The sequence below is a fragment of the Dermochelys coriacea genome, chromosome 7 (assembly GCF_009764565.3).
Source record: "Dermochelys coriacea isolate rDerCor1 chromosome 7, rDerCor1.pri.v4, whole genome shotgun sequence".
NCBI classification, from domain to species: domain Eukaryota; kingdom Metazoa; phylum Chordata; order Testudines; family Dermochelyidae; genus Dermochelys; species Dermochelys coriacea.
This window is the reverse complement of record NC_050074.1, coordinates 78312274-78340109: the sequence shown is the minus strand read 5'-3', so window position 1 is coordinate 78340109 and position 27836 is coordinate 78312274. Positions and strand designations below refer to the sequence as shown.

At 40.6% G+C, this 27836-nt stretch overlaps 1 protein-coding gene across 1 annotated transcript; it reads right to left on the bottom strand.

Moving 5' to 3' along the window:
* Positions 1-54: 54 nt before the first annotated feature.
* Positions 55-27836, bottom strand: ZNF365 (zinc finger protein 365). Its single transcript, XM_038410357.2, has 5 exons — positions 27702-27836; positions 25904-26647; positions 12673-12853; positions 8691-8728; positions 55-3138 (listed from the first exon to the last, which is right to left on the bottom strand). The coding sequence occupies exons 2-5, from the start codon at positions 26632-26634 to the stop codon at positions 2898-2900; spliced, it is 1191 nt and encodes a 396-aa protein (XP_038266285.1). The 5' UTR covers positions 26635-26647; positions 27702-27836; the 3' UTR covers positions 55-2897.

The following is a 27836-nucleotide window of genomic DNA, read 5'->3' as shown; positions in this document are numbered from 1 at the left end:
TGCCATCATTGCACAAACATGCACTGTACTATTACATAGTTCATAAACACAATAACTGAGAAATATATCTTTATTATTCGAATTTTTACATTCTAAATTTTTTTTCTGGGGATTACAGAATATTTCAATTTCTTTGCAACTGACTAGTTTGGCATTGATTCAGCAAATGGTGTCTTTAACAATTTAGGATTTAGAAAGTTAAAGAACATGCAACTTTTTTTTTTAAATGGACAACTTATAGTAAAGATTTCAAGTGATGATAAATAATAAAACAAGCCTCTCATGCATGAAATATGAATAGTTGTGCTTAACTTTGGTGACTTATCATCCAAAAAAAGTAGACAAGGTATTGAAAAATTAAAAAATGACTTTTATTCTTGACTAAATAAAGAAATGGGCTAATCGGTTTTACTTAAGTTCTTTCTAAACATCCCCCTTTATTATCTTCATAAAGAGATATGCAATTTTTTTTCAAAGAAAGCTGATAACATGGGAAGCAGTAGAAAAGTTTAAAGAATGTTAGGCTGCATGGATTGCAAAAGATGGTTCTCCTCAGATACTACCGGACAAAAAACAGCATGCAATACAATTAACAAAATTTTTTTTACCAGTACATGACATATAACATGACATAACTATAAATGTGACAATGAGATATCTAAACAAATATTAAAATGTCAACAATTTAAATACCTGAATTTTTTTACACTGTGACTTTCAGTTGAAACAGTGTTGTGAAAGTTTAAACACGCACGTGATAGTTCCATACACATTATCTTAAATAAAAGTGAGAACTCAATCATTTCATTCTTCACTATGATACATTCTGGGAATTATATACAATGAAAAATGTGACATTTGTTGTTTCCTGCATTTTAGCATATTAGTTATCTTCTATATCAAATATATTGCAAATCTAGAGTTTATTGCAGCAATAGTCATGGTGATATGTTTTCTTCTGCTTCTTCTCACTGTTAGGCTTACAGTCATAATTATAAAAAACAAGTAACATTTTCTGCACATCTTTATATATGTACTTTAAAAAACAGCTTCCACAAAGACAATTTGCATCTGTTAAGAGCATTTAAAAAATAAATTAAACAGAGACTTGACTCAGCTATTTATTCTCTTCTCGAGAAAACAATTCTTGCCAGCAATCTCAACAGGATGCTAATATTTATAAACTTGTCATAAGGATTAATGCTACCAAAAATATATACACACACAATTAATTCTGAAGAACACAATGATCAAGTAGAATCCTTTTAATTGGCACAAACCAGTGGAAATAGAGACATTCCAGTTAAAGTTCCAATCCTGCAATTCTTTCTAACATCCTTACTCATATGTGTTTATTTGAAATCAACGGAAGTATTAGTGTGTGAAAGGAATATTCATACGGATAAAAATTTGCAGGATTGGGACCTAAATTATCATCCCAATTAAGAGAGGATCATGTAACACACTGTGCTGGTAAATATTCATTAATTGCCTAAAAACACATAATACAGTGGAACACACTGGCACATAGTGTACCTTAACTTTCCCTCTAGCTGCTGATCCATGGAGGGAAAGAAACTACTACTGCTAGTTGGTAATGGAGTTAATCAAAGGGTATGTCTACTCTGCAGTTAGACACCCGAGGCTAGCCTGTGCCAGCTGACTCTGGCTCGGGCTATGGACCTGTTTAATTGAGGTGTAGATGTTTAGGCTTGAGCTGAAGTCTGAGCTCTAAGACCCTACGAAGTGGGAGAGTGCCAGAGCTCAGGCTCTAGCCTGAGTCCAAACATTTACACTGCAATTAAACAGCCCCTCAGCCTGAGCCCTGGCGTGAGCCCAAGTCAGCTGCCATGGACCAGCTGCAGGTATCTAACTGCAGTGTAGACATGGACGAAGTAGCTTCTGATTGTAGGCCTGAGCTCCCCAGTTCAGTTCCTGCCGATCAACAACGGCAGGAGTTGTAACAATACTGAAAATACAAAGCATATAGCATTTTCAAAGCAAACATTGAAGTTAATTGAGCTGTGTCAATTTACACCAGCTTGGAATTTGGCCCTAGGTAAAATCAATTTGTTTAGCAGCTATAATAAAGCATGGAAAGGAGCATGAAATGAACATGCAAGGCTGCACAGAGAAAATTCAGGATTGCAAATACCAATCTGCTGCTATGAACAGCTTTGAAGACAGCACTGTAGGATTACACTAAAATGCACTTCTCACAACTAAGAGTGCTGGTATATGTAAAAAGAAAAGGAGAACTTGTGGCACCTTAGAGACTAACAAATTTATTTGAGCAGTAAACTGTAGCTCACAAAAGCTTATGCTCAAATAAATTTATTGGTCTCTACGGTGCCACAAGTACTCCTTTTCTTTTTGCGAATACAGACTAACACGGCTGCTACTCTGAAACCTGGTATATGTAGTGTTTAGTCATTGAACATGTTTCCTGGGAATCACACCAATTAAGCGCAAAGACTGAGTATCAGGATGCCAATTAAATGGATTCTTCTGAACTGATGCAACGACATAGATGGAAATTAGATTAGTAAACCACATGCTGCCACTAAAATCTCTGGTATATGGCCACAATAGTATACAGCAAGATACTGGGATCGTTTTCAATAGTCTCTAGCATTAAATAAATAGAAAAATCAAATGTAAGCTGACATAAATAAATGTTACTTCGCGTATAGACCCCAAAAGAGAAACAAAATTTCTAAATAATATATTCTTTCATACTGTATATATTATATATTTATATTTAATATTTTATGGCATAACAAATGAATAGGAAATGTACAATGCTTAGCTAATAGACATGATTCAATATCTGTTTTGTTGAAGCCTTGTGCCAGTAGCTCCTGTGTGTTGTTATATAATATAATCTGTTACTATAGCTATTTGCCTTTTTTACCCTGCGTGGATTTTGAATTCACCTTTCGGGCAGCACTCACTGGTTCACCTCTTTTCTGTGGCCTCCATAGCTCTCTTGAGTAGTCGACAGGCTCATAGAAGAATGTAACTGGTTGGATGCTGTTCTTGTCATCCTTGTTTTTCTTTAGGAACATTCTACCTTTTTGAAGGGAATGAGGTTTTGCATCAGGTATATTATATGAACCATGCTGATTTCCTCGGCTTCTGAAATTTAAAAAAAAGTCAGATTTTGCAAAGGTGGCAAATAGTCTGTTTTTTAAAGGTGCTGAGCACTTGCGGCTCCCGGGAGTATTGCATGGTAAAAACAGCATTTTTAGTATAACTGTAAATTGTTCTTTTGCTTTAGAGAGCGTTATGTAAGAGTTGAGACGAACAAGTAGTAGTTTCCCTTTACTCCAAGGAAATATAGACATTCACATTTATTTCTTACTGGAACACACTGTGTATCATCGGATACACTTTTAGCGCATGTTCATTTGGAGTGAAATTTGTCCATGTGCTGCGTGCTAGCACAAGGCATACATGCCCTAATTTGACATCTTAAAGGGATTTAAGGGACTTAAGTGGTGCACAGGACTCATGCTAGCCCTCTGCAAAGGATGAATTTCACCCTGATTTTTAAATAATAATATTGACATATACCACAGTGGCAGTAGAGAGGGGAGGGGGACTCTGGTGACTTCTCAGTGGTGGGAACTCAGCTGGATCTTTGGTTGCTGTGGTGCTGGCAGATCCCCGTGGGCAGTTATCTGCCTTTTATTTGTAAGCAAGCTGACAGTCAGTATTGTAAATTCAAGTCTGAAGCCTCTGGTTGGCTGACCAGTTGAGGAAGTTTTAGTTTTTAAATCATGCTTGTTGAGTTAACCTTAATTCTAAATTTTTGGGGTGTGTGTGATCAATAGTAATAATAAGTAATTGGTGTGGGGAAGAGAATAAGAATTTAAGCCTAAAAACAAGCCAACCCCCCTTTCTTTTGTTTGTCCTAGTTCATGCCTAGTGTGACTTTATTGAAGTAAATTGACTTGAACAGAGCTACTTCAGAATGTTAAACTGTACTGCACATTTGATAGATCTTTCTAGAAAAAGGTGCAATTGGTCAAATGCATGCAATTCAAACCCCATATTCATAGAATTCCAAGCTGCATTGCCAACTTAATCAGAGTTCCATGTTGCAGGCTATATTCTTTATTTTTGAACTTCAATTTTAGAACACTAGTCCTAAACATTTTGACACTGTAGCATGGCCTAATACTTTGTTCAATGTGAGAGTTCTGCTCAGCGAATGACTGGAGGATTGGGTCCAACTTAAATGATTCAGTAATAGCAAGAAGAGTACAGAAAACTACTGGCAAAATAAATTTTCTATAAATAATCTTCTTTTCCTTCAAATGTAGCTCAGTATGAAATCTTGTCCATAGGAACAGAAAATTATTACAGATGTCACTGTGACTGTTGCTTTAAGACATTGCATTCATGGAACTGTATGTTGGACCAATTAATTGGTTGATGTTGAAAGACACGGCGGTTTGTATTTGTCAAATATAACATCATGAAGCTGATTCATTTGTTCTCAAGGAGGAGGCAGATTATAGACCTATCCCAATGTATAATTTCAGTCACATTATTACTGTACTCAGTAATGTTCTTCAAAATAAAATATGTCAAGAGTGATATTTTTAAAGGGAGTTATGTGGCCAAACCTCATAGAAATTAAATAGCAATGTGACACAGACCGGACCTATGTCTCTAATTCACAGTTTATAACAACAGAAAAGACGGGCTTGGAATTGAGGAAAATGCCAATCTGCCTGTTAGAAATACCGAAACTCATCTGGGTTGCTATTAAGCATCAGCAAATGCCTTTGTACCTTTAATAGACCATTTATGGAGAAAGCAGTGACCCAATCCCCACTGTGAGTGTAGGTAGCTGAAGAAACCTGGTTTAGAAAGCAGGGAACTAGGCTTGAATCTAAGGTGATATGTCTGGGATACAAACAGATCCAGATGGAGGGCTTGATAAGAGAGAAATTTCTGTTCACAGTGGAGAGTATCTGATCAGAAAGGAAAGATGACAAAAATAGTCAAAGGGAGGAGATAGTTTACATCTTGCAAACAATTTATTTTTCTGCTTCCTCTGTAACTATACTGAAAATGCCTTAGCTAGTTTAAAGAGACCAGGTGGGTAAGGTAATGTCTTTTATTGGACCAACTTCTGTTGGTGAGAGAGGCAAGATTTCGAGCCACACAGAGCTCTGATTCAGGTCTGGGAAAGGTACACCCAGCTTCACAGCAAAATACAAGGTGGAAGAGGGCATTAGTAGTTAGTACATATCGTAAGGGATCATGGAGGACCACAGTATGTGCTAACTACTTATGCTAAACAATCTGTTCCACCTTGCATTTTGCTGTGACACTAGGAATACATTTTTTCAGTCCTGAAGAAGAGCTATGTATGGCTCAAAAGCTTGTCTCTTTCACCAGCAGAAGTTGGTTCAATAAAATATTCACTTTGTCATTCACTTTGTCTCTCTAATATTCTGGGACTGACATGGCTACAACAACACTGCATTAGCTAGTTTAAGTTATAAGAAGTGCAAATTTAGATAAATTAGCAAACAGTTTTTCTTTTAATTCCATTTTCTCTCTTTTAACTTTACTCTTGTTTTTGTTAAGATTACTACGGTAGAGGTAATTTCATGAAGATAACCACACAGAGAAAAGAACCCCATAACCTCAAAGGAGAGGTGCTGAAAGGTAAACAGTTTTTGGAATGTAGATCCCCCCAACCCTAATCTCAAGCAGCATGGACATGAGAGGTGGCTGCCCCCAGCAAGTTAAGTTGCTATCAGATTTTGGCAGGCAAACGGGAGACATTGAGGAGAAGCTGAAGGACCAATGAGGAGAGCAGGGACAGATCCTCAGCTGGTGTAAATTAACATAGTTCCCTTAATGTCAACTGACACCAGCTTGGGCTTTGCTGCTGGAGTTAGTGGTGGTGCTGGTCACAGGGCATTTGGGTGCTACTTTGAAAACTGCAATCAAAATTAATATGACACTGTGATGGGGTGGATTAGGCCCAGAGGCCCCCTGCTGGAGGTCTCAGGGTCCTGCCACACTCTTACCAGGAAAGGAGCAGTGGAGCAAAGTCCTCCAAGATGCCTGGAGAGACTGTGCAGAAAGCAGCCAATCAGGGGGGAGGTTGCAGAGATCAGCCAATCAGGGCCCAGGAGGGCCATATAAAAAGGAGCTGCAGTGCAGACCACAGTCAGTTCCCTGCAGGAACTAGAGGAGTGTATGTGGTGCTGCTGGCTGTCCAAAAGAAACTGCAGTACTGTGGACAGCTCAGTGTGGGCAGGGATTGGGGGAGGGAGTGAGAAAGCACACTTGGCTGACTGCTGGGCCTCAATGCAGAAAAATCCTGAGCTAAGGGTGAAATGTTGGGGAAAGCTGAGATCATGGGGAAGTGGCCTAAGGAACCAAAGGCAGTTTCATTAATAGGACATGTGGCTGGGATCAGATATAGTGGGTGGGCCTGGGTCCCCCTGTCCCTGACCACTGGGGAAGTGGCCTACAGTTGGACAGTGATAAATCCCCAGAAGGGTATCTGAACTGTTAAGAGGCCTATCTGGAAAGCTGGGGACAGAAGAGATCAGAGAAGGTGAAACCAGTGCCTCCAGTGAGGAAGTCTTGGGGGCATGCCTCAAAACCAGGGCCAGGACTCGCTAATGACTGCAGACACATTGGACCAGAAGGGACTCTCGTGAGAGGTGGGTGCTACACCGTTACAGATACAAATTATTTACAGTTCTCAGAGTTATAAACATCAGTGCTTGTGGAAGGCAAATTAACTTTAAAAAACCTCAATGTATTTAAAAATACTTATTATATTATTAAAACAGATCATAATGGTAAAAGATCACACCAACCAGTTATGAACTAGTCTATGTTGCTAGATGATGAGATAGTGTACAGTGAGAGTTACTGAGTTATTACAGAATAGATGCATTTGACACCTTTTGACAGTTGGCTCTGACAATTGTCCTATCCTCTGTTTCACGTTTAATTATTAGTACTTTCTGACATAAGGTGGTAGGACACTGATGTGAAGTGTTATAGGCCCAGTGGGTCTATAACTGCTTATACCAACTGAGGATTCTCCTCTCAGAGTGTTGGTGGGACTCAAACCTGGTTCTGTTGCTTGAAAAACCAGTGACCCACAATGCTACTTTTTTAAAATAAAAATATTGTTGGAAAATTCTCTTGTAGTTGAAGCTTCATCAAATTGCCAATATATTTGTGATACAGAAAGTAAACTATAGAGGTACAATATGTGAAATCAGCTGATGCGTAAAATGCTTGCTTAACTCTTTTACCTTTAACTTAATTTGTAATGTGATCTCAAAAACAGCTGGCTTGACAATTATGGAAATTGAAGTTATCTCTTCATCCACAGAATAGGCATAGCAGCAATAGAAGCTTCCCCATATAGCCTCAGCTTTGTTTGTGGTAACCATCTCTATAAAGCAGAAGGTAATTCAGTCCAACTGCTGATTCAGTCTTTGGTGTATCTGCTGAGATTGCTGGAGTGCTAATTAGTGCCCGTTCTAATGATGTTTATGATACGGACAACTTGTTTATCAGTGGCTTGATGGAAACCTGCAAGTTATTTCATATAGGCCACTGAAATCCCAGCAGATGGTGGCAACTACTGGATTCTACTAAACTGTGCTGCTTTAAACTGGTGGCTTGTATATGCTGTTACCAACCCCCTCAATTATCCATGTCCATGTCACTTACGTATTGAAATCAGATGTGGGTAAGTTTGATTGAACTTGGCCTGATATGTCTTATTTCTACAATGTCGACATAAGTGGGTGCAACTCCAGTGTTTCTAGGTCAATTTGTCATATCATGTTTCACTTCATACACTCTCCCACTCCTTTCAATCATATAAACAGTGATAGGGGTCTGAAATTTAGAGACGCTGTCAGCTCAAGTATAGGCCAAAGTTTAGGTTTTTGGGAAAAAAAAAAACTTGTTTTTACTAACCTAAAACCAGTAGAAAAATGTTTCATGATTTTTTAAAAAAATTTCTAATGGAATAAATTGTAAAAAAAACAAAAACACAAAAATCACCAACTCCTGCACTGTTAATTAATAATTCCTACACTATCAGCAAAAGTGAAACTGATTCCAATAATTTCCATTGTCCAAGCTAAAAAATTAAAAAATAAACAAAGTGAAAAGTAAGTTGCATTTTTAAATTTGATTTTAAAAATTGAAGTTGTTTTAGTCATACTGTAGGTCAGGACACTTGTTTGTTTATAATATGGTATTTTTAAGTTGTGTCCCCTTTAAAAAAAAAAATCTGACATAAGAAATGGCAAGTATAAATCTACCACATATGGTACTCAAGAATGTCCATGACGGAATGCTAAAGACATTTTCATCTGAAACTTAGTATGTGTTCATTTAGTAGATTCAAACTTTGTGAAAACCTCATACGGCAAACAGAAAGCAGTAATGTATTGGTACAAAAGGATTCTATTTTTTCTTGAATAAAATGATATTTTATTTTTAATTTAGCAAAACACCTGTTTTTCCTTTATTATGCAAAATGCATATATATCATCAAATATAGGACCTGCTCCAAAGCCCATGGAAGTCCAATGTAATGGACTTAGGATCAGGGTTATACAGCATACGCAAAAATGTAAGCATGTTTAAATGATAGAAAAATGAAATGACATACATACAGGCATCTGGGTATCTTATTTGATGAGAGGTCTGTAAACTGGAAAAGAAAACAGAAAAATGTTCATATTTATGAGCAAATATCACAGTGGCATGAGTGGCACATATACGAAGCTTGGGGAGGCTAAGTCTCCCTAAAATAAAAAAGATTGGCCATGTAGGGGGCAAATGATGGACGTGGATCACCTCCCTTTGGAGGCATGCCTGCCTTCCGCCTTTTTGCCCTGGGAGCTCCCTAGAAGTGGCAGCAGTGGATGGGGGGACACTACTCTGTGCTGCTCCACCCCTTCATGCCCCGGCTCCTCTTCTTCTCCTGGGGCCCTGCCTGCTGCTTGTTTCTTTCTGCCCCCTCCAGTCCGTCACTCGCCTGGAAGGCAGGAAAAAAATGGGAAGGCATATAGATCAATGAAGATAATAGCAAAATGAAATGGCATACAAAAGCCTTCCCACTTTTTTCCTGCCTTAAGGGCGATTGACAGGTGGTGGTGGGGGGCGGAGAGGAGTGAGCGGCAGGGGTGGGGCCTCAGGGAGAGGGACAGAGCGGGGAAGCAGGGGACACTGTCTGGGCACCCATGGCGCCCCCCCCACTTCTAGGGAGCTTCTGGTGCTCCTGGGTGTAGGCTCCCCAAATGAAAAACTCATATGCCGCTTATGCACAGTGGTCTTCTGTCATTTAAATCACTTTATATCTACAAAAACCAATGTGTATCTAAGGCCCTGATCCTGCGAAGGTCTACACATGTGTTTTAACTTTAATCTCAGTTAGGGGCACCCCTAGATCTACACAGATTTCAGGACATCAGTATATTTAAGAGGTAGAACTCATTGCCTGTTCTAGGGGTTGAGGGGATAGAAGAAAGATTTGTTTTGTCTTCCTCAAAGTTATGAAATTCAACAGGTGAAAACTTGCAGTGCTTCCTAACCCCTATGCACTAAATTCTACATATTGTTAGCATGTAGCCCAGTATTTGTAGTGGAAGAAAAGAAGTAGTAATTCAGGTCGCAGAGACTTTGAAGAGGTTTGTCATAGCTTAGCAACAGTTTGTTTGGAAATAGATAAAGGGATTTCTTTTTAAATGCAAAGCCCGTATTTTGGGTCATCTGGTCATTTTAGCTATGTGTACACTGCAACTATAGGTGTAATTCGCAAACCTGAAGCAGAGCTCTGTGTGGCTTGAAAGCTTCTCTCTCACCAACAGCAGTTGGTTCAATAAAAGATATTACCTCACCCATCTTATCTCTCCAGTTAAGCCACTGTTGTTTTTTCATTTTGAGGCCATGCAATCAAAGGCTATGAAATTATCTTCCAGCTATATATTTTTAGTCCAGTTACTCATATTTTTAATTCAATCATTTAAAATTTGGCTTTAAATTTTAAATGAAGTGCAATAATGGAATATTTTTAAACTATTCTAGTTACAAAAACAATTCTGCATATTCAGTATGCAGAATCATATTTCCATCTTTCCCTTCTTTCACTACTAGGAACATTTTAAACAAAGAATTTTTTCTTTAAGTTTCTTTTCCTAGTAACAACTCTTCCAATTTAATACATAATCTTAAATCTTGTAATTATGTATGCATTGTTAGTTCATTTACCAGCAGGTATTTACAATTTTTGTTGTAACTATAATCAAAGTAAATTGCTAAAGAAGAATAGTAAGGGCTGACTGTAGGTACTTCACATTTGATTATACAGTGTAGACACAATGAGAAGTAATTATTGTGTTCAAGATAATTAATAAGACTTTGTTCCCCATTAAACTGGATTAAATACATCTTCCCTTGAAACCTTTAATTTTGTCAAATCATATTTATTCTACAAAAACAACTAAAAATATCTAAGCTAGATTCTTGGCTATCAGACACTGGAGGGGGCAGGGGCACAATGGTAGCTTTATACCCCTTTTTCTCTCCCCATCCCCAATCCCAGGACCAACTAAGGCCTGTCAACCTATGGCACAGTAAGAGCCGTCTCAGTGTGTTCCAAATGGCCGGGCTGGAACTCCCCAAGGAGTCTATTCTGTAGTAGGGTCTAATTTTCCCTCTGTTGATATTCACCTTTCTTGTCAACTGTTGAGAATGGGCCACATCCACCCTAATTGAATTGGCCTCATTAGCACTGACCCCCAACTTGGTAAGGCAACTCCTATCTTCTCATGTGCTGTACATTTATACCTGCTTACTGTATTTTTCACTCCATGCATCTGATGTAGTGGGTTACATCCCACAAAAGCTTATGCCCAAATAAAATTTAGTCACAAGGACTCCTCGTTGTTTTTACTGATACAGACTAACACGGCTACCCCTCTGAAACCTGTCACTAATCACTGTTCTTCACTCAGAAGTGGACTAAGACACCAAATAATTTCACATAGGACACCAGCTATGGCCAAAAGCCATTAGATAGTAACAACTTTTGGGCAACACACGTTTCAAAAAGAAAATAATGCTCTTAGAATCAAGAGGACAAATGACTTTGAAGGCATTTACTGTTGACACAACTTGTCAACTTACACAATAAATTTTGTCTCCTACACAAATATTAGCACATTTGTAGTGGGTGTTTAGATTTCTAATTGTCTAATATACTCACAAAAAACTAGTGCCCACAGCTGAAAGTTTGATCCTGAAATAAATTTGTCTCCCAAATTCAGCATTTAAAAATAATTATTGGTCCAGTAAATCCTTCCCTTACCCCTGTATTTTTTGTAAACTTTTCTGTTGGAGTTCTGATCTGATTTCTATTGTCTTTTGAGCCTATTAGGCTGAGCATGCCTGTAATCACACCACGTTGGTTTCTGTGGTAACTTCGTGAGCTCAGGAAGGTCAGGCTGGTCAGCGATGGTAGTGCAGCTGATTCAGAAGGCAGTGCTCCCCCCATGAGACAATGGCTCAGTATGCTGTTAAAAGGCACTCTGCTATTGGGAGTACTCTTTCAGATGCAATTTAAAACAAAGGTTCTTACCCACAGTCCTCTTTAAAGATCTCACAGCACTTTTTGAGATATCAGCCTTCATTTCCATACCAAATTTCTACTCTATTATGTTATTTCAGTACCTACTATGTCAAGTTAAGGTGACCTTTGCTTTCTACCCTTAAACTGCTGTTAAGCACTGTGTGCAGTCAACCAGTAGTTGCTTTTTTCACCTAACGTGGCTGCATTTCCATGATGGATGAAGTCCATTCTAGGTACAGTTTGTACTCTGTATCCATTTAAGTGTCAAAAGGCCTTTGGAATTCTTGTGGATGAAGTTTGCCACACAAATGTAATATATTAGAGGGAAATTACTGACTCAAAGTAATAGTTGTGGTTATTAATGGAAAAAAATATATCGGCTATTTGTCCCAAAGGCAAGACCTTTTAGCAAAAGGGCAGATGGACACTTCATTATTCCTCACTTTCTCCTTCCCATCTTTGGCTACTGCAGTACTTTTCCTCTCTCCTCTAAGATTGCCATCATTTGCTGAAAAGAAAATGCAGTCTGGCTGAGTGGTAGGGAAGGAATGGGGTTCGGATCAACTGAGCTTCTGTATGTGTTGCTCCCCCAGCCACACCACTGCATGGCATTGAAATCTTTAAAAAAAAAAAAATTGTGAAATTCTTAATTCTCTCCATAAATGTATGTACAGTACAGCTACATTTATGGATACATCAGCCCAAGTCATAGGTGAGTTTTTCACTGCTAGGTAGAGATACGTGACTTTTCTGCAAATAGTAAATTTGCCTAAATAGTAAATTTGCATTTTTGGGCGGCGGGGGCAGGGGAGGGGAGGTTATGCTGTAACCTGAGCCCCACCGCTGCCCAGGGGTGAAGCCTTTGGTTTGGCTTCGGCCCCAAGCGGTGACGCTTGAGCTTTGGCTCCAGCTCCCACAAGTCTAACACCAGCCCTGGTGACCCCATTAAAACAGGGTCGTGACCTACTTTGGGGTCCCGACCCACAGTTTGAGAACACCTGCATTAGACTGTCTTGTGTACTTACCATATGTTCATTGACATCATTGTAATTGCACATTATCTGCTGATTTTGATAATATTCTAGTTGTCTTTCTGCCAGATCAACCCGCTGCAATAGATTCTCAATGAAGTGTTGGAGCCTGGCTTTCCCACGGACCTCTTTCTCAGCTGCCTCTTCCAGGAAGTGGTTAAAAGTAACAACCTCTCTGTAAGACAAAAGTGTTTGAAATATAGCAACATCAAAGTATTGGAAAGAGTCCTGGCTTTTTTGTTGTTGTTGTTGCCAAGAAACAGCAGTGGAAAGGGGATTCTCACCTGTATTGTAGAAATCTCCTACCAATGCCTTTGTGTTTACTGCCATATTTATCTTTTTTCTGGTTATGTAAATGATTGGAAATAAGGAAAATAGACAGACTTGGAATATCTATACAATTAGGAAAGACTCTCCAAGAAATTTCTTGTTTTTCTGCTAGCAGTCCTGAAGGTGCAGGCCACCCCACAAAGGGTATTCCACAAAGGGTTGCCCTGCTATGCCACATATCCCCTATGCACTCCTTAAGGGGTGGCACAGCTGCTGTGCTTCCCAGGAACTTACTAAAGCACAGTGGCCTCCTGGAGCTCCTTCTGGGCCAGGATGGCGCACAGAATGTCCCCTGCTCAGAGCTGTGTCTTAAAATAAAAACATGCAAATATGAGATAGATTTAGCAAAATGTGGTTCAGGCAACTTCCTTCCTTAAATGGAAATTCCACCTCAGGAGCTCTTGGCAAGGAGTTTACAAGATGAACTTGTCAACAGCACTAAAAACACTCATAAGTTTATTTCATCCAGGGAAGAAACTTGCACTCATAATGAGCAATATGAAAGGCCAACAAATGGTAGATGAGGATCTCCCATATAATCTCAGAAATAACCTTCATCGCCAACTGTGGTGGCTGGAGATATTTTGTAAAAGCAACATCTAGTACGCTCCAAGATTGACACTTCCTTAATGTTTAATTGCAAACGTGGTGCCCTTTTCCCTGTTTACATACACACCAGTTTGACACGTAACCCGGAAATATGACTAGAAATGAAAAGAAACCTAAAACGTCTCACCTATCCTGTTAATTAAATTAAATAAAACAATTTTATGATTCCCAAATAGCTTTATTTTAAAACATCAGCCCTTCATTATTCAACAGAGCCACTGTTGGTATGCCCATTAAATTGCATTTTGGCCTTGATCCTTACAAAGGGCACAATAGGGCAGAAAAAGTGTGAGCAAGGCTAAGTAAGATAGCCTGAGGCATAATCCCTCTACGCTGCCATGGTAAGGAAAGGGGCAGGGTGAAGAGTGAGCTGGTTAAGTGCAATTCTGAGCATGTCAGATTTGCCCCTAATCACAATGTGCTAGATAAACTGAGGTTACTGGTATGCAAATAGAACCATATTTTAGCTTAATTCAAAACACAGAATATGGGAGGGGGGAAATCAGTATTTGGTAAATAAAAAAGGACAAAACTGGCCAGAGAAAAATGTAGTCTGAGATGAGAACATTATAAATAGTGGCTAAAAAGAAAAACATTATAGTGGTGATGACTTTCTAAAGCCCTGTTTCTTCATTAGCACTCAGAAGTTTCTCTTCATATTTAATTTAAGTTTATCTAAAAAACTGTTTTAATTCCACATAGTTGTAGATAATGATAGCTTCCGTACAGTTTTTCTGCTCAGCAAGCCATGAACTGAATCTGTCTCATGAATAGTTTCAGGCACAAGCAAATGACTATGGAATCTTTACATGCAGAATTTGATTACCTCTGGATTTTGCTGTAAACAATACCAAAATGCATAGGCGCTGACTCCGGGGGTGCTCCAGGGCTGGAGCACCCATGGGGAAAAATTAGAGATGCTCGGCACTCACCGGCAGCCAAACTCTCCCTGACCCCGCCTCACCGCCGCCTCCTCTCCCGCTCCCAAGCGGGCTGAGTTCCCACTCCTCCCAGTGCTTCCTCCCCCCATCCCCCGCCACCTATTAGCTGTTTGACTGCACTTAGGACTTTCCCGGAGGGAGGGGGAGGAGAGGGGACAGGACGCGCTCAGAGGAGGAGGCGGAAAAGGGGCAGGGCCTTTAGGGAAGGGGTGGGGTGAGGGCGGTGCAGGGGTGGGAAGAGGTGGGCCTGGGGGCCTTGGGGTGGGGGGGGGGGAAGACGAGCATCCACCAGACAGAGAGGAAGTTGGTACCTGTGCCAGAATGCACTAAAAAGTTCTCTGAACTAACAGGAGTGGAAGTGGAAGGTGCTCCAGGAATGGTTGTTTCAAGGCACACACAAAGGCTTTGTCTTTCATCCTAGCTCCTTTTAGGATATTTACCTACACATAGTCCAGATTTTGCTAGTGACAAGCAAGAATGAGATAATGGGAACCTTATTTTTCAAATTGTCTACTGGGTAATGCCAGCTTTATGGCTATGTATGGTTTCTGTCACTAGCAGCTTGTTCCAGAATAACATGAGGTTTTCTATAATCAGGTAAAAGGCACAAAGCAGAGTTTAGGATAATGCTAACACTAAAACCAAGATGAATTTTAGTGCTTGACTCTCCTCTCACTAACTCACTTGACTTCCATGAAGTTACTCTGGATTTATACTGGTACGAGAGCAAACAGAAGCCTTTGAAATCTTACACTTACAGGGCCTTTTGCTTTGCTGTCCAGGTATGTGTCAGACTGAAGAAATTTTTTACTTTTGTTCACAAAAAAAAAAATCTGTCTTAGTGTTACTCCTCCAGAAATGATTGATTGAATACATCTGCCCACATTATTGCATAGATTACACAACACAAGTTTTGCAACAAACTTTACCAAAAATAATAATGAATTTGCATTGACAAACAAATTGCCTTGTCATTTCCTACATGCCCTACTGTTTAGTAGGAGACAGGAAACTCAAAGACATGGAAACATGCAGTTTGTTATACTGTAGGCCTGAGATTTAACTCACCCCGTACTAAACCAGCCTTAGGTGAAACTCCGGGATTTCACCACTAAAATTAAGGGGGGGAAAATGCTCCACTGCTACTAAGGTGCCCCCAACTCAGGAATGCCCCTAACAAGAGTTATAACACCAACGGTTGTAAAGTAGAGACACCCAGGTGCTGGGAAGTTTAGGGAGGAAACAGAAAGACCCCAAGAGTTGGTAAAATAGATAAGATAAGCTCTGACCAGTGAATTTATGCTGCCCATCTACACAAACAAAGAAGGTCATAAGTTACAATTTGGGCATGAGAGATAAAATATAAAGAGTTGAGCAGGGAAGAGAAAACGTAGGTGCCAGTGTGTGATTGGTTAAATTTTGTTACCTAGGGGTACTGAATAATGTGATAGGTTTAGTAAAGTTAAGAGTAGCTAGTTTTACCTGTATGATGTAATAAAAAAAAAATGCTCTTTGGGAACCATCTCCGGATTGGAACTTAACATTAAACTGCTAGAACTCTGACCCCACTGCACAATTGTAATATGCAGAAGCATTGCCGGAACCCCAGAGGAGAGGATCAGGTGAATTTTATCTGTATATTGGGAGTGCTGAGCATAAGAGATTTGGTTGGTATATGTATTCTGTGTGTTGCTAATAAATAGATGTTTAGAGCACAGCTGTGTAAGGCTCTCACTAGGAAAAGGTCCCGCAGACCCATAAAGCCCTGAGTCCCGAGGGAAAGGGCAGGTACTTAAATTGACCAGGTTTCTTCAAGAGCCCCATGAGTAAGGATAGGTGCCTTACACCCTGAGTCCTCAGAAGGGAAAGGCTGAGGGGGCCTAAATTGATTGGGTCATGCCTTGAGCCCTCAGTAGGGTATAGATGGGCTGCCCTGGATTTTTTTATGGGTAACAATCCATTACTCTTGGCAGGGTAGAGGGGCAGATAGTTGGTTTCCCTTCCCCCAAAAGCAGCAGGAGGATCAGCTACTGAACCAGCCAATGTAGAGCAATGAGAAGTTACTACTTGCTGAAGTACATAGTTATCCTGGTGGGATTCACTGTGACAGCTCATCAAGCGTTGAATAATTGGCAGTTGCTGTAAGATGGGCTGGATAATTTCATGAATACTAATGATATCAGGAAAGATCATTAAAAGGAGACCTAATCTCCTTTTCTAGGGTGTGACTGGATCGCCTGCAGAGGGCAGGAAGTAATTTCTCCTTCCTCTACATCCATAGTTGGCTAGATATATTATGACAGGTTTCAGAGTATCAGCCGTGTTAGTCTGTATGCGCAAAAAGAAAAGGAGTACTTGTGGCACCTTAGAGACTAACAAATTTATTTGAGCATAAGCTTTCGTGAGCTACAGCTCACTTCATTGGATGCATTTGGTGGAAAATACAGAGCTGTATTTTATGCTCAAATAAATTTGTTAGTCTCTAAGGTGCCACAAGTACTCCTTTTCTTTTTAGATATATTATGTAAGGGATTGATTTTCTTTGGAAGATTGAGATCACTGTCAAAGGTAGGACACCAAGCTAGATGGGCAAATGGTCTGATTGAAGATGGTAAATCCTGTGCTTTTTAGTGTAGATTCAGTCATGCAGTTTATTAATGTGCCTTTAATGACTGTACTATCAACTAATTTTCTCCCTAAAGAAGTGGACCTCCCCACTCTATAACTCCCAGGGTGGGTTTTACTCTTTTTAAAGATAGGCACCACAGTAGCAAACCTCTGATCCTCAGGCACAGCTCCTGTTCTGTTAAGGTGCAAGATATACTTGTTAGTAGGTCTGCTATCTTAGAATTATTATATTTTTTACTTCCTTTAAGAACAACATCAAGCCCTGAGGATTTACTGCTATTAAGTTTCTTTAGTTGTTCTAACCCTCTTCCTTGGAGACATCTTTCTCTCTGCCATTGCTATGCCTTGATTACCTAGAAGTTGTTCACTGGGGAATTTTTTCCCTCATCATCTATACTAGAGAAGACTAATTCAACAAACTCATTTAACTTCACCACAGCTACATTGTCTTTTTAATTGACTTCTTCACTCCAGGCAGTTTGCATGGTCTTACTCACAGGCTTATATATGACCTTCTTGCTTCAGATCTATTTTTTATATATATATATATATATATATATATATATATATATATACACTAATAGCTATGTGCTCCTTATTTTTTCTCTTTATTTCCCTTTCACACCTTGCCTATGCTACCTAATTTGGATTTTATTAATATTACCTACGCTTAATTTCCCTATTTTGCTATTTTTCACTCCTTTGCTTCACAGAAAAACTGACACTTGCTATGGTATGGCCAGATGCTGCTCCTAATGAAGTCAGTGGCATCCTCCCCATTTTGGGGTCCTCTGTTTAGAGGGACGGAATGGAGAATACACACAATATACCAAGGCAAGACAGTTGGGACCAGTGTCCTCACAAAATAGCCTCTTCAGCAGACTCAGGGTGAAATGGGAAACATTTGATAAGGGCTGCCTCAAAGCTGGGGCACTGTACCTTCAAAAGAGAACTACTTTAGGTCATGTTAGCTATGCTGCACCCTGTGTACTCCTCTAATATTTCTAAACAGGCTCTCTAGGGTTATTAAACCTGCCTGAACCCCTCCATTTTCAACAGTATCTCCTTTCTCACCTTCCCCAAATGTAATCTGTTGGCTCTCCTTTCCATAGTCATTCAGCCTGAAGATTCCTACCCTTTGTTTCTTCAAAAATACCTCATTTATATGCTATCACTTAAAATAATGCCTTAAAATATGTAGATCATAAAATCCTGAACCCTGCTTGGACACCTTCCAAGCAGTGATGGCTTTATTCAGTGGAGCTCAGGATTTCTGTGGATTTATTCACGGAGGCTGGTCCCTCCAAACCACCATAAGGCCTGATAAGCAAGGAGTCACAAAACATAGACAGGAATAGGTGAGATTCACTCTTCTGACTTTGTTTAGCCTCTGGATTTCACACTGGTCCTGCAAGATCATTTGAACCAACACTTTGGTTTCTTGTTTCTTTGAGCCCTCTTGGTGTTAAGATTATGGACATATGTAGATACCTGGAGTGTCTAAAATATTTTCAATTTGTAAGTAATTATATGCTTTTATAGAGACAGAGGTGGGGTTCGGGTATAACTCTAAGGGTGAAGATATTTCTCATTACTTAAACTATGCACAGGAAGGGATAATAGATTCTGTCAGCCATCTGGATTGAACAGATTCTGAGAATATGGTGTATTATTTACAGTCAATTGCAACAGTATCCTCTCCTCCAGCAAACTTTTTTAAGGGAGAAAAGTACTAAGATAGTTACTAAGATTTGGGGTCAAATCCCTAAATAATAACCCTTAAAATAATTAGTTTTCAACAACTTTGTCCAAACCTCTTCCACTTAAAGTTGCTTTAAGACATCGAATGTTGCTAATTTATCATACAGCAAGCTTTATTTTTTAGTTCTTTGGTTGGTAACGTACCACATAAATATTGAGGTCTGGTTAGAAATTAAGATTGCTGTCTTGATAGAATTTAATCAGCCCAGTAAGTATTATCACCTTAAGGCTGGTTGGCTCTACTAATTATTGTATTTACAGGCAATGCAAAGACTGTCTTTGTCTTTGCTGAAAATAATCAGAAGCACATTCCACTGTGTACTTTAAAAAAGGCATGAGTTGCGCTGGTCTCTGTCCGATTGTGAACCTCATATTCCCATTGATGAGTAGTTATTTCCATAAGTAGTTCCAGTGACTCACTAGGATGAGTCAGATGGGTCTCAATTTGGCCCTAAGGTGTGTCACCCATTCACAAAAAACCTCTTCTGTGACCCTAAATGATCAATTGGCGATCCCTTGATTTGAGAATGATTTCCTCCATGGATTTCCATATGGGTCCTGAGATGACTCAGGAGTCCGACCCTGGAATTGCAAATCTGCCTGTGGAGATGCAGGCATTTTGTGGCAGGCCAGCAGCCTGCTGGGAGAAAGTTATTTCTTTTGCTTTCCTTCTCTCTCTCTTTTCAGCTTCAAGGGCAAGGTGCTTCTTCTGGAAGTGGGCCACTGCCTGATGAAGGATATGGCACCATTGGGGTTGGTTGGTAGCTCGCTCTTCCCAGCTTGTGATGTCCATGTCAGTTTTCTTAAGATACATTTTCAGTGTGTTTTTGTAGCATTTCCTCTGACCACCACAGGATCTCTGACAAGGGGTGAGCTGAGAGTAGAGGGAGCTAAGAATCTGGCATCTGCACATAATGTCCAGCCCAGCGTAGTTGGTGCACAAGGATCATTGCTTCAATGCTGGTGACATTGGCTTCAGCAAGGATGCTGGCGTTAGAGCAGTGATCTTGCCATTTGATGCGAAGGATCTTCCAGAGGCATCATTTGTGGTACCTCTCCAGACTCTTGAGGTGCTGTTGATATGTCACCCAGGTTTCGCATCCATAGAGGAATGTAGGAACAACGATTGTCTTATAGACCTGGATCTTGGAATCCTGCCATAGGTCACGGTCCATGAAAACGGGTCAGAGCAATTTCTCAAAGGAAGCGCTTGTGCACTGGATCCTGTGTTGGATCTCACTGTTGAGTTTTACATTTTGAGAAAGTTTGCTACCGAGGTAGCAAAAGTGCTCAACTGTCTCCAAAGTCTGACCATCGATGGTGATTTGTGGTGGGTCATGTACAAGGCCTGAAGCATAGACTCATAGATACTAATGTCAGAAGGGACCATTATGATCATCTAGTCTGACCTCCTGCACAACGCAGGCCACTGAATCTCACCCACCCACTCCTGCGAAAAACCTCTCACCTATGTCTGAGCTATTGAAGTCCTCAAATCGTGGTTTAAAGACTTCAAGGAGCAGAGAATCCTCCAGCAAGTGACTCGTGCCCCATGCTACAGAGGAAGGTGAAAAAGCTCCAGGGCCTCTTCCTATCTGCCCTGGAGGAAAATTCCTTCCCGACCCCAAATATGATGATCAACTAAACTCTGCGCATATGGGCAAGATTCAACAGCCAGATACTCAGGAAAGCATTTTCTGTAGTAACTCAGATTCCACCTCATCTAACATCCCATCACAGGCCATTGGGCCTATTTACCATGAATATTTAAAGATCAATTAATTACCAAAATCATGTTATCCCATCATACCATCTCCTCCATAAACTTATCAAGTTTAATCTTGAAGCAGGTTGATAGAGCACTTTAATCTTCTCAATATTGAGTGAGAGTCCTAGGCTTTGGTAAGTTTGTGCAAGAAAATCCAGTACGGTCATTCTCAATGTGCCCGAGGATGACACAATCATCAGCATACTGAATATCAGTAATGGACACCCTGAAGACTTCAGACTTTGAGAAGAGACGTCAAAGATTAAAGAGCCACCCATCCATTCTATATTGAATGTCAACTCCATTGGGGAGGTGATGAACTTTAACAAGGACCAAAATGACTGTTAAGTAGATGGAAAACAGGGTTGGGTCCACAACGCATCCTTGCTTAACCCCATTTTTCTGACAAAAGGTTCCATCTCAAGGCCATTGCAGAAAACTGTGGCAGTCATCTGATCATGGAGAAGCCTTAGGACCTTAATACATTTTGGAGGGCAGCCAGATCTGGCCAGCACCTTCCACAGGGCTTTGTGATTGCCAGAGTCAAAGGCCTTTGTCAAATCAATGAAAGCCATGTACAGGTCCTGATTTTGCTCCTAAAATTTTTCCTGGATTTTGCATGCAACAAAGATCATGTCAGCTGTCCCGTGGGATGGTCTAAAACCGCATTGAGATTCGGCCAATATTTCCTCAACAAGGGGAAGTAATCGGTTTAAGAGGATATGGGCAAAAATTTTCCCTGCTGTAGATAGCAAGGCAATGCCTCAATAGTTTCCACATCCTAAGTGACCCGAAATGTACAACAATGATAAGCGTTAACTAACTGAAGAAGATTTTTCAAAGGTTCCAAGGAAAGGTAGGCACCCAACTCCCACTGACTTTCAAAGGGGAGCTCAACTCCTCTTTCAAGTTTCTGTGAAATCTGATACAAATGGCTTGAGTTGAAGACCTCCAGTATTCTGAATCCCCTTTCTGTTCTCTGTGCAAGTGGATGTGGCCATGGCTCTGCTCCTTCCCTTTCCCCTCCAGGCATCCCAAGAGGTGCATAGAAGGAATAGGATATGTGCTCCGGAGAGCCACCGACTACAACTGTGTCAGTTTGCTACTTAGGGGCATAAGGGAACAGCTCTGTGAACTGTCATGGAAAAACAAGTCACAATTTGGTCCCAAGGCCTACTCTTCATGGGGAAGTTGATTAGCATAGCTATTGTGGAATAAACTGTTCCACAATAGCTCCCTATGTGGACACAGTCTTCTAGAATTAAGGTGACTTTTATTCCAGCATAATGACTCCACTTTGAGAGTAAGAAACTAACAATATGGAAGGTGGGTGACAGAGGGAAACCAATAGAAGTTTTGTCTAAGTACTGAAAGTTTGGTCCTTAATAAGTGCCCTTATGTCTTGCTCTTATATTAAAGCCAGAGAACACAGAAAGACCAAATAGACAAAACAAAAAGAAAATGCCAGTAGAAATTCCAGATTTTGGATTAAAATCAGCACTGTTTTTTTCTGTAAAGGGAGAGTTCCTGCTGACTACTTATTGTCCTTGATCATAACAATGATCAAGGCAGAGAGAACTACTTAGGCCCAGGACTCTAATCTTTTAAATGTTTCTCACATACTAAAATTTAGGGATGCACAAATGTCCCCTGGCCTTGCATGCTTACTCTGTTTAGGTTTATTAAAATCAACCCCCTTTTGCTTGATTTTTTTTTTCCCCCACCATACCAATAAATCCTCTTATTTTCCAGAAACAAGCCTCTAGAGGCCCTCTTGAACTCATAATTGCTCTTAGCTTCAGTGATCTAATTGGTAGCTTAAAATGTATTCCCTTTGTGCAGGTTTCCATAGTATTCTGAAGCTCACTGTATTCACACTGACTCTTGCTCTCCTTCATCAAACATTAAGTATTTCCTTTCTGTTCACATTTTCCAATTAACTGAAATTTGCTCAAGGGCTCCACTCACTCCACAACCTTTACTCATCTGTGTGGTCTCAGTCATGGGTCAGATTGAGGTGGCTCAGTGACCTGAGTTATTTTTGGTGACTGTATCCAGTGTTCTAGAATATTAAACACTCTTTTACAAAATAGAAACAGAAATCTTTGGCCCTTCTTCGAGTGATGTCCCAGTGGGTGCTCCACTTCAGGTGTCTGCGTGAGGGCTCGTATACACACGCTAGTTGTGCCATTTTAACTGTATCAGTATAGTTAAAGCAGTCCAGCCCCCCCCTAGTCTAGACAGTTATAGCAGTACAAGGATGCTTTATACTGGTATGGTTATTCCAGTAAGGTAGTGGCATCAATTTAAATATTTCTGAGGGTGGGGTGGGGAAGAGTAAATTCCAGTCCCTGCCCCTTAGGTTTGCTAACCCATATTAAACCTCACTTTTTAAAAATGATATGCAGCATGCATGTTAATTTGTTTATTAAGTCAAAGTTTAGTCTCAGTGACATCTGTGCCACTCCATTGAAGTCAAAGGAATTACACTTGCATAATGGAGGGTAACATTTGGAGTCTCCAGGAATTAAAGATTAATCTTTAATTAAAGATTGTCATGTGATATCTCCAGGAATACATCCAACCAAAATTGGCAGCCCTACTGCCTCTTCCCACAAGGACCGTATTCTGGTTCCTGCTTTCCCCTCACCTGCTGCAGGGCCCCTAGGTTTCCTAGGGTGAGGAGCCTCCCCTCGCTCTTATTCACACAATGCATGAGCAGGTGCTTTCAGGAGTCAAATTCTTGGTGGGTTTCAGAGTAGCAGCCGTGTTAGTCTGTATCCGTAAAAAGAAAAGGAGTACTTGTGGCACCTTAGAGACTAACAAATTTATTAGAGCATAAGCTTTCGTGAGCTACAGCTCACTTCATCGGATGCTTACAGTGGAACGTATGCAACCGATGAAGTGAGCTGTAGCTCACGAAATCTTATGGTCTAATAAATTTGTTAGTCTCTAAGGTGCCACAAGTACTCCTTTTCTTTTTAAATTCTTGGTGGACTCCCAAGCGCTGTGCCATACAGGAACAGACTCCCAGTGTGACAGGTCACAACACCATTTGTCTGGCTGCTCCTCTCTCTGGACAGAGGGCTGCCGGGCTAAAGTTCAGTGCTGTTGCAACTCTGTGTGCCAGATTGCAATCCCACTCACTGAGACTTGTCTGAGTCAAATTTCAGTGGCACTGCGACCACACAGTTGAGTAATGGTCCGGCAGCAGCGACTACTGAGTTCGTACTGGACCACTGATAAAAATTGGTCAGGCCTTGCCCTCCGCAGCTCTGCGGCCTATGGCACTTGGAGCAAGCGCAAAACCTTGCAGGGGGAGGAGGGGCATTAACTACCAAACCTCTAACCTAAATAGTTATACTAGCACAACATCTATGTGTAGACCAGGCCTGAATCTGCCAGCAGCCTAAAAGAATATTTCTAAGAGGTGTAAACTGCTGCCATGGAGCACAGTGGGATGTTAACTCTGAGGTCTAACCATGTTGTCATTTAAAGTGTGTCTGTTGATCGAAGCACTCACACAAAAGGGGAAAGTGTGATCTTATTACAAAGATTTGCACAATCTATTTAATGCATCTCACTTTGACCTCACATCTTGGCACAGCTTTGGAGAATACCAGCACTTATTTTTTTCCCTGTCTGACCACTGCTCTGACTGGCATTAATAAGACTTCTCATGTAATTGAAAGAATGCAAAATGTTGGCCCCACTGAAGTCCCTGGCAGTACCCCCTTTGACTTCAGTGGGACCTGGATCCGGCCCGCATGAAAAAACGCTGCAGTAGAAGATCTATTTTGGAAACTTGCATCTGTTTTAAATCACTGTCATATCTACTAGTAAAAAGAAAAGGAGACTAATAAATTTACAGCTGTAGCTCACGAAAGCTTATGCTCAAATAAATTTATTAGTCTCTAAGGTGCCACAAGTACTCCTTTTCTTTTTGCGAATACAGACTAACACGGCTGCTACTCTGAAACATATCTACTAGTGTTCCTCATAGTTCTTTTTGGTAACTAATGAACCAGTTTAGGAGCATCACATTTTAAAGAACATGCATTTAACTAAAGTAAGTTGTTGTTGTGAACTGTCTGAAAGGGTTTCTGAGAATGCTAAATACTGTAAGTACTTCATCCATAAATAATGTTACAAACATTGCTACATTTTTAATGGGTGCATCATGAACATATTTTTAGATGGATGGCTTGCCAAAATGAGTCTGGAATCTGCTTGTGGTTCCAGTGATACACAAAATTCTATTTTTATAGATCTACTTCCCAAACCCCATCCCAGGTTTTTCTAGAAATGCTGTCTTGAGCAGTTGCTTGCAGCCATGCCTTGCTAATCCATAGGGGAGAAGTTTCAGAGTAGCAGCCGTGTTAGTCTGTATTCACAAAAAGAAAAGGAGTACTTGTGGCACCTTAGAGACTAACAAATTTATTAGAGCATAAGCTTTCATGAGCTACAGCTCATGAAAGCTTGTGGCACCTTAGAGACTAAAATTTATTAGAGCATAAGTACTCCTTTTCTTTTATAGGGGAGAAGAAACTCCTTTTACCGCTGCCTCATGCTGCACCCATACAACACAGGGCAGGCGTTGACCCTCTGCTAGAGCCAGATCGTGATACCCTTACTCACACTGAGAACAACTTCCTCTATGATAGGACTGCTCAGAGTAAGCTACTAGTCAGAGTGATAAGGGCACCACAGTCTGGCCCTTTTTAAACCTCACCTTTTAAAAATGATATGCAGCATGCATGTCAATTTGTTTATTAAGTCAAAGTTTAGTCTGTGACATCTGTGCCACTCCACTGAAGTCAAAGGAATTACACTTGCATAATGGAGGGTAACATTTGGTGTAGTGCGGCCTAAGCTGCAATTGTACTGTTTAGTGGTGACCAAGGTATCTTGGGTACTACTGTTAACTGAACATGAGGGCATAAAGACAGTGTATCTGGTGTTCTTTTGCTTCTACAGTTTGTTTCCAGAGTAGTAACTTCAACCACACTGGCATTATCTATTGTATTGCAATTGCCACCAAACTCTTACCATGAGTTTCATATTACAAGAACGTGTGTGTGTGTGTGTGTGTGTGTGTGTGTGTGTATAAATCTACTTTAATATTGCACATGTTCTCCAAGCACATACAAAGTCATCAACACTGTGCTTCTATTGCCCTTCCACTTACTCTTCTTTCCTGTGAAGTTCTTCCTCAGACTCTGTAAGACGTTGCTTCAGTAGAGCAATCATCTCAACAGCAACGTCCACCTGTCTGTTCAGGTCCCTCTCTCGCCTCTGAACTTCCTGTTTCTTCTGGGACAGCTGCGCAAAAGCGGCCCGGACTTCTAACAGCTCAGCGGTTTTTTGGGCCAGCTCTTTGGTAAGCTTGTCAATTCTCTTCTCTATTGTTTTATCTACAGCTTCTACCATCCTATTAAACTTTTCTCGTACATGTGCCTCAAAAGAGGCTTTGGAGTCTGTTGTTGGAACCCGCGGTTTAGAAATCTGCTCATCTGTGAAGTCTGCTGACCTGTAATTTGCCACAAAAGAGATAGGCCTTTCAGCTTCCATCTCCAGTGATTTTCTGTTCTTTGGGTTCTCCTGTGATGTGTCACACAAATTTATGTAGGGTGGTTTTTGTTTTATTGCATTGCTGGTGTTCCCCAGTTTTCCTTGAGTCATCGTCTCTGAGGAAGAGAGCAAGTCTGTATCTTTGAGGGAAGAAAATAGGTTGCATTTTGTCAGAAGGCTTCTTTCTTCATACCTATGATTATACTCCAGATGTGCCCTCAGAGAAGAAAGGCTTCTGAATCTAGTGTGGTCACCACATCGTGGGCAACGAAATGGCATGCAGATACTGACATTTTCAAATGACTCCTGCCAGGGGTGTCTGTTTTCTTCAAAAGTGCGCTGTTGCATTACTCTCTCAATCCTGGAAGGAAAGAAACGACCAACTAATTTTCAGGTTTGTTCAAAAAGATGCTCATATTTTGCTAATACAAAGCAAGAAGTAAGAACAAACTTTCAGACTGATTTTTTCAAACTGGTTCCTGGGGAAGCAAATTCAACCACCTCATTCGAATGGCAGCATATCACACAGAAGAATAAAGTCAACAAATTAATTTGTAACTTTTTTAGCGGCCTCAAAGCCCTCATTACGCTCTCATTTAAACTGAAACATCCTGATATTGAGAGCAACTAACCCTGTAGCACTTAACAGTCGGACTACATATATATGAAAAGCTAGTTTGTTGTACAATGTTAGTCTGTAGTACAGCATGCTCAAACTAAATAGCTTACTATGTTTTTTCATACATTCATTATTATTCCTTATTCAGATAAAGGCCAATAACAAGATTTTTATATTCATTATGTTGACTAGTAAGCAATAAGACCTGATAACTGTTTACATTAATATGACAAATCTAAAATTGTACCTGTGCATATATATACATGCAGATAGGTGAAAGTACTGGTGGTGACATGAACTCAGCAAATGGGGGCTGGGTAGCTTATACACAGAAAAGCTGAAGGAGGGTGGCAGAGGGATGCAAGAAGAGGACTTCAAGCAGAAGGGGGCAAAGAGGCTACTTGCATGCAGAGGAGTGCAAAAGAGGGGAGCTGTGCAGTGTCCATGTGGAGGGCACAAAGATGTTTAAGGTACAGTGGATTAAATAAGACAAGGTCACTATTTTTCTGCATGGACTGGGGAAGATTAGGCAGAGCTCCAACCTCTCTCTACTGCCTGTGTATGTTTGTTAGGCGACCCATCTCCTCCAGTGTGTATGGTGCCTGATGCTGCCTCCCTGGATTTCCTAGACCCAGTTCTCCGAGGGCTCTGAGCTCAGTCCAATTCCCTCAGGCACACCCCTAAACCCCATTCCTCCCTGCACTGACAAACACATGCACTGATTGCAGCAAGCACATCTTTTCTCTTTCTCTCCCCCCCCCCCCCCCGGCTCTGTGGTGCAGAGAGCAGCACTTACCTGACTTGTTGCTGCTGCTGGTGGTGCTGAAGCTGCAGGGAAAACCGTTTTCAGCAGAGCCGTAAATCACGCTGAGCCCAGCACAGTCACACTTATTCACAGCCCCCTCTCTCATTCATTCACACCAACACATAG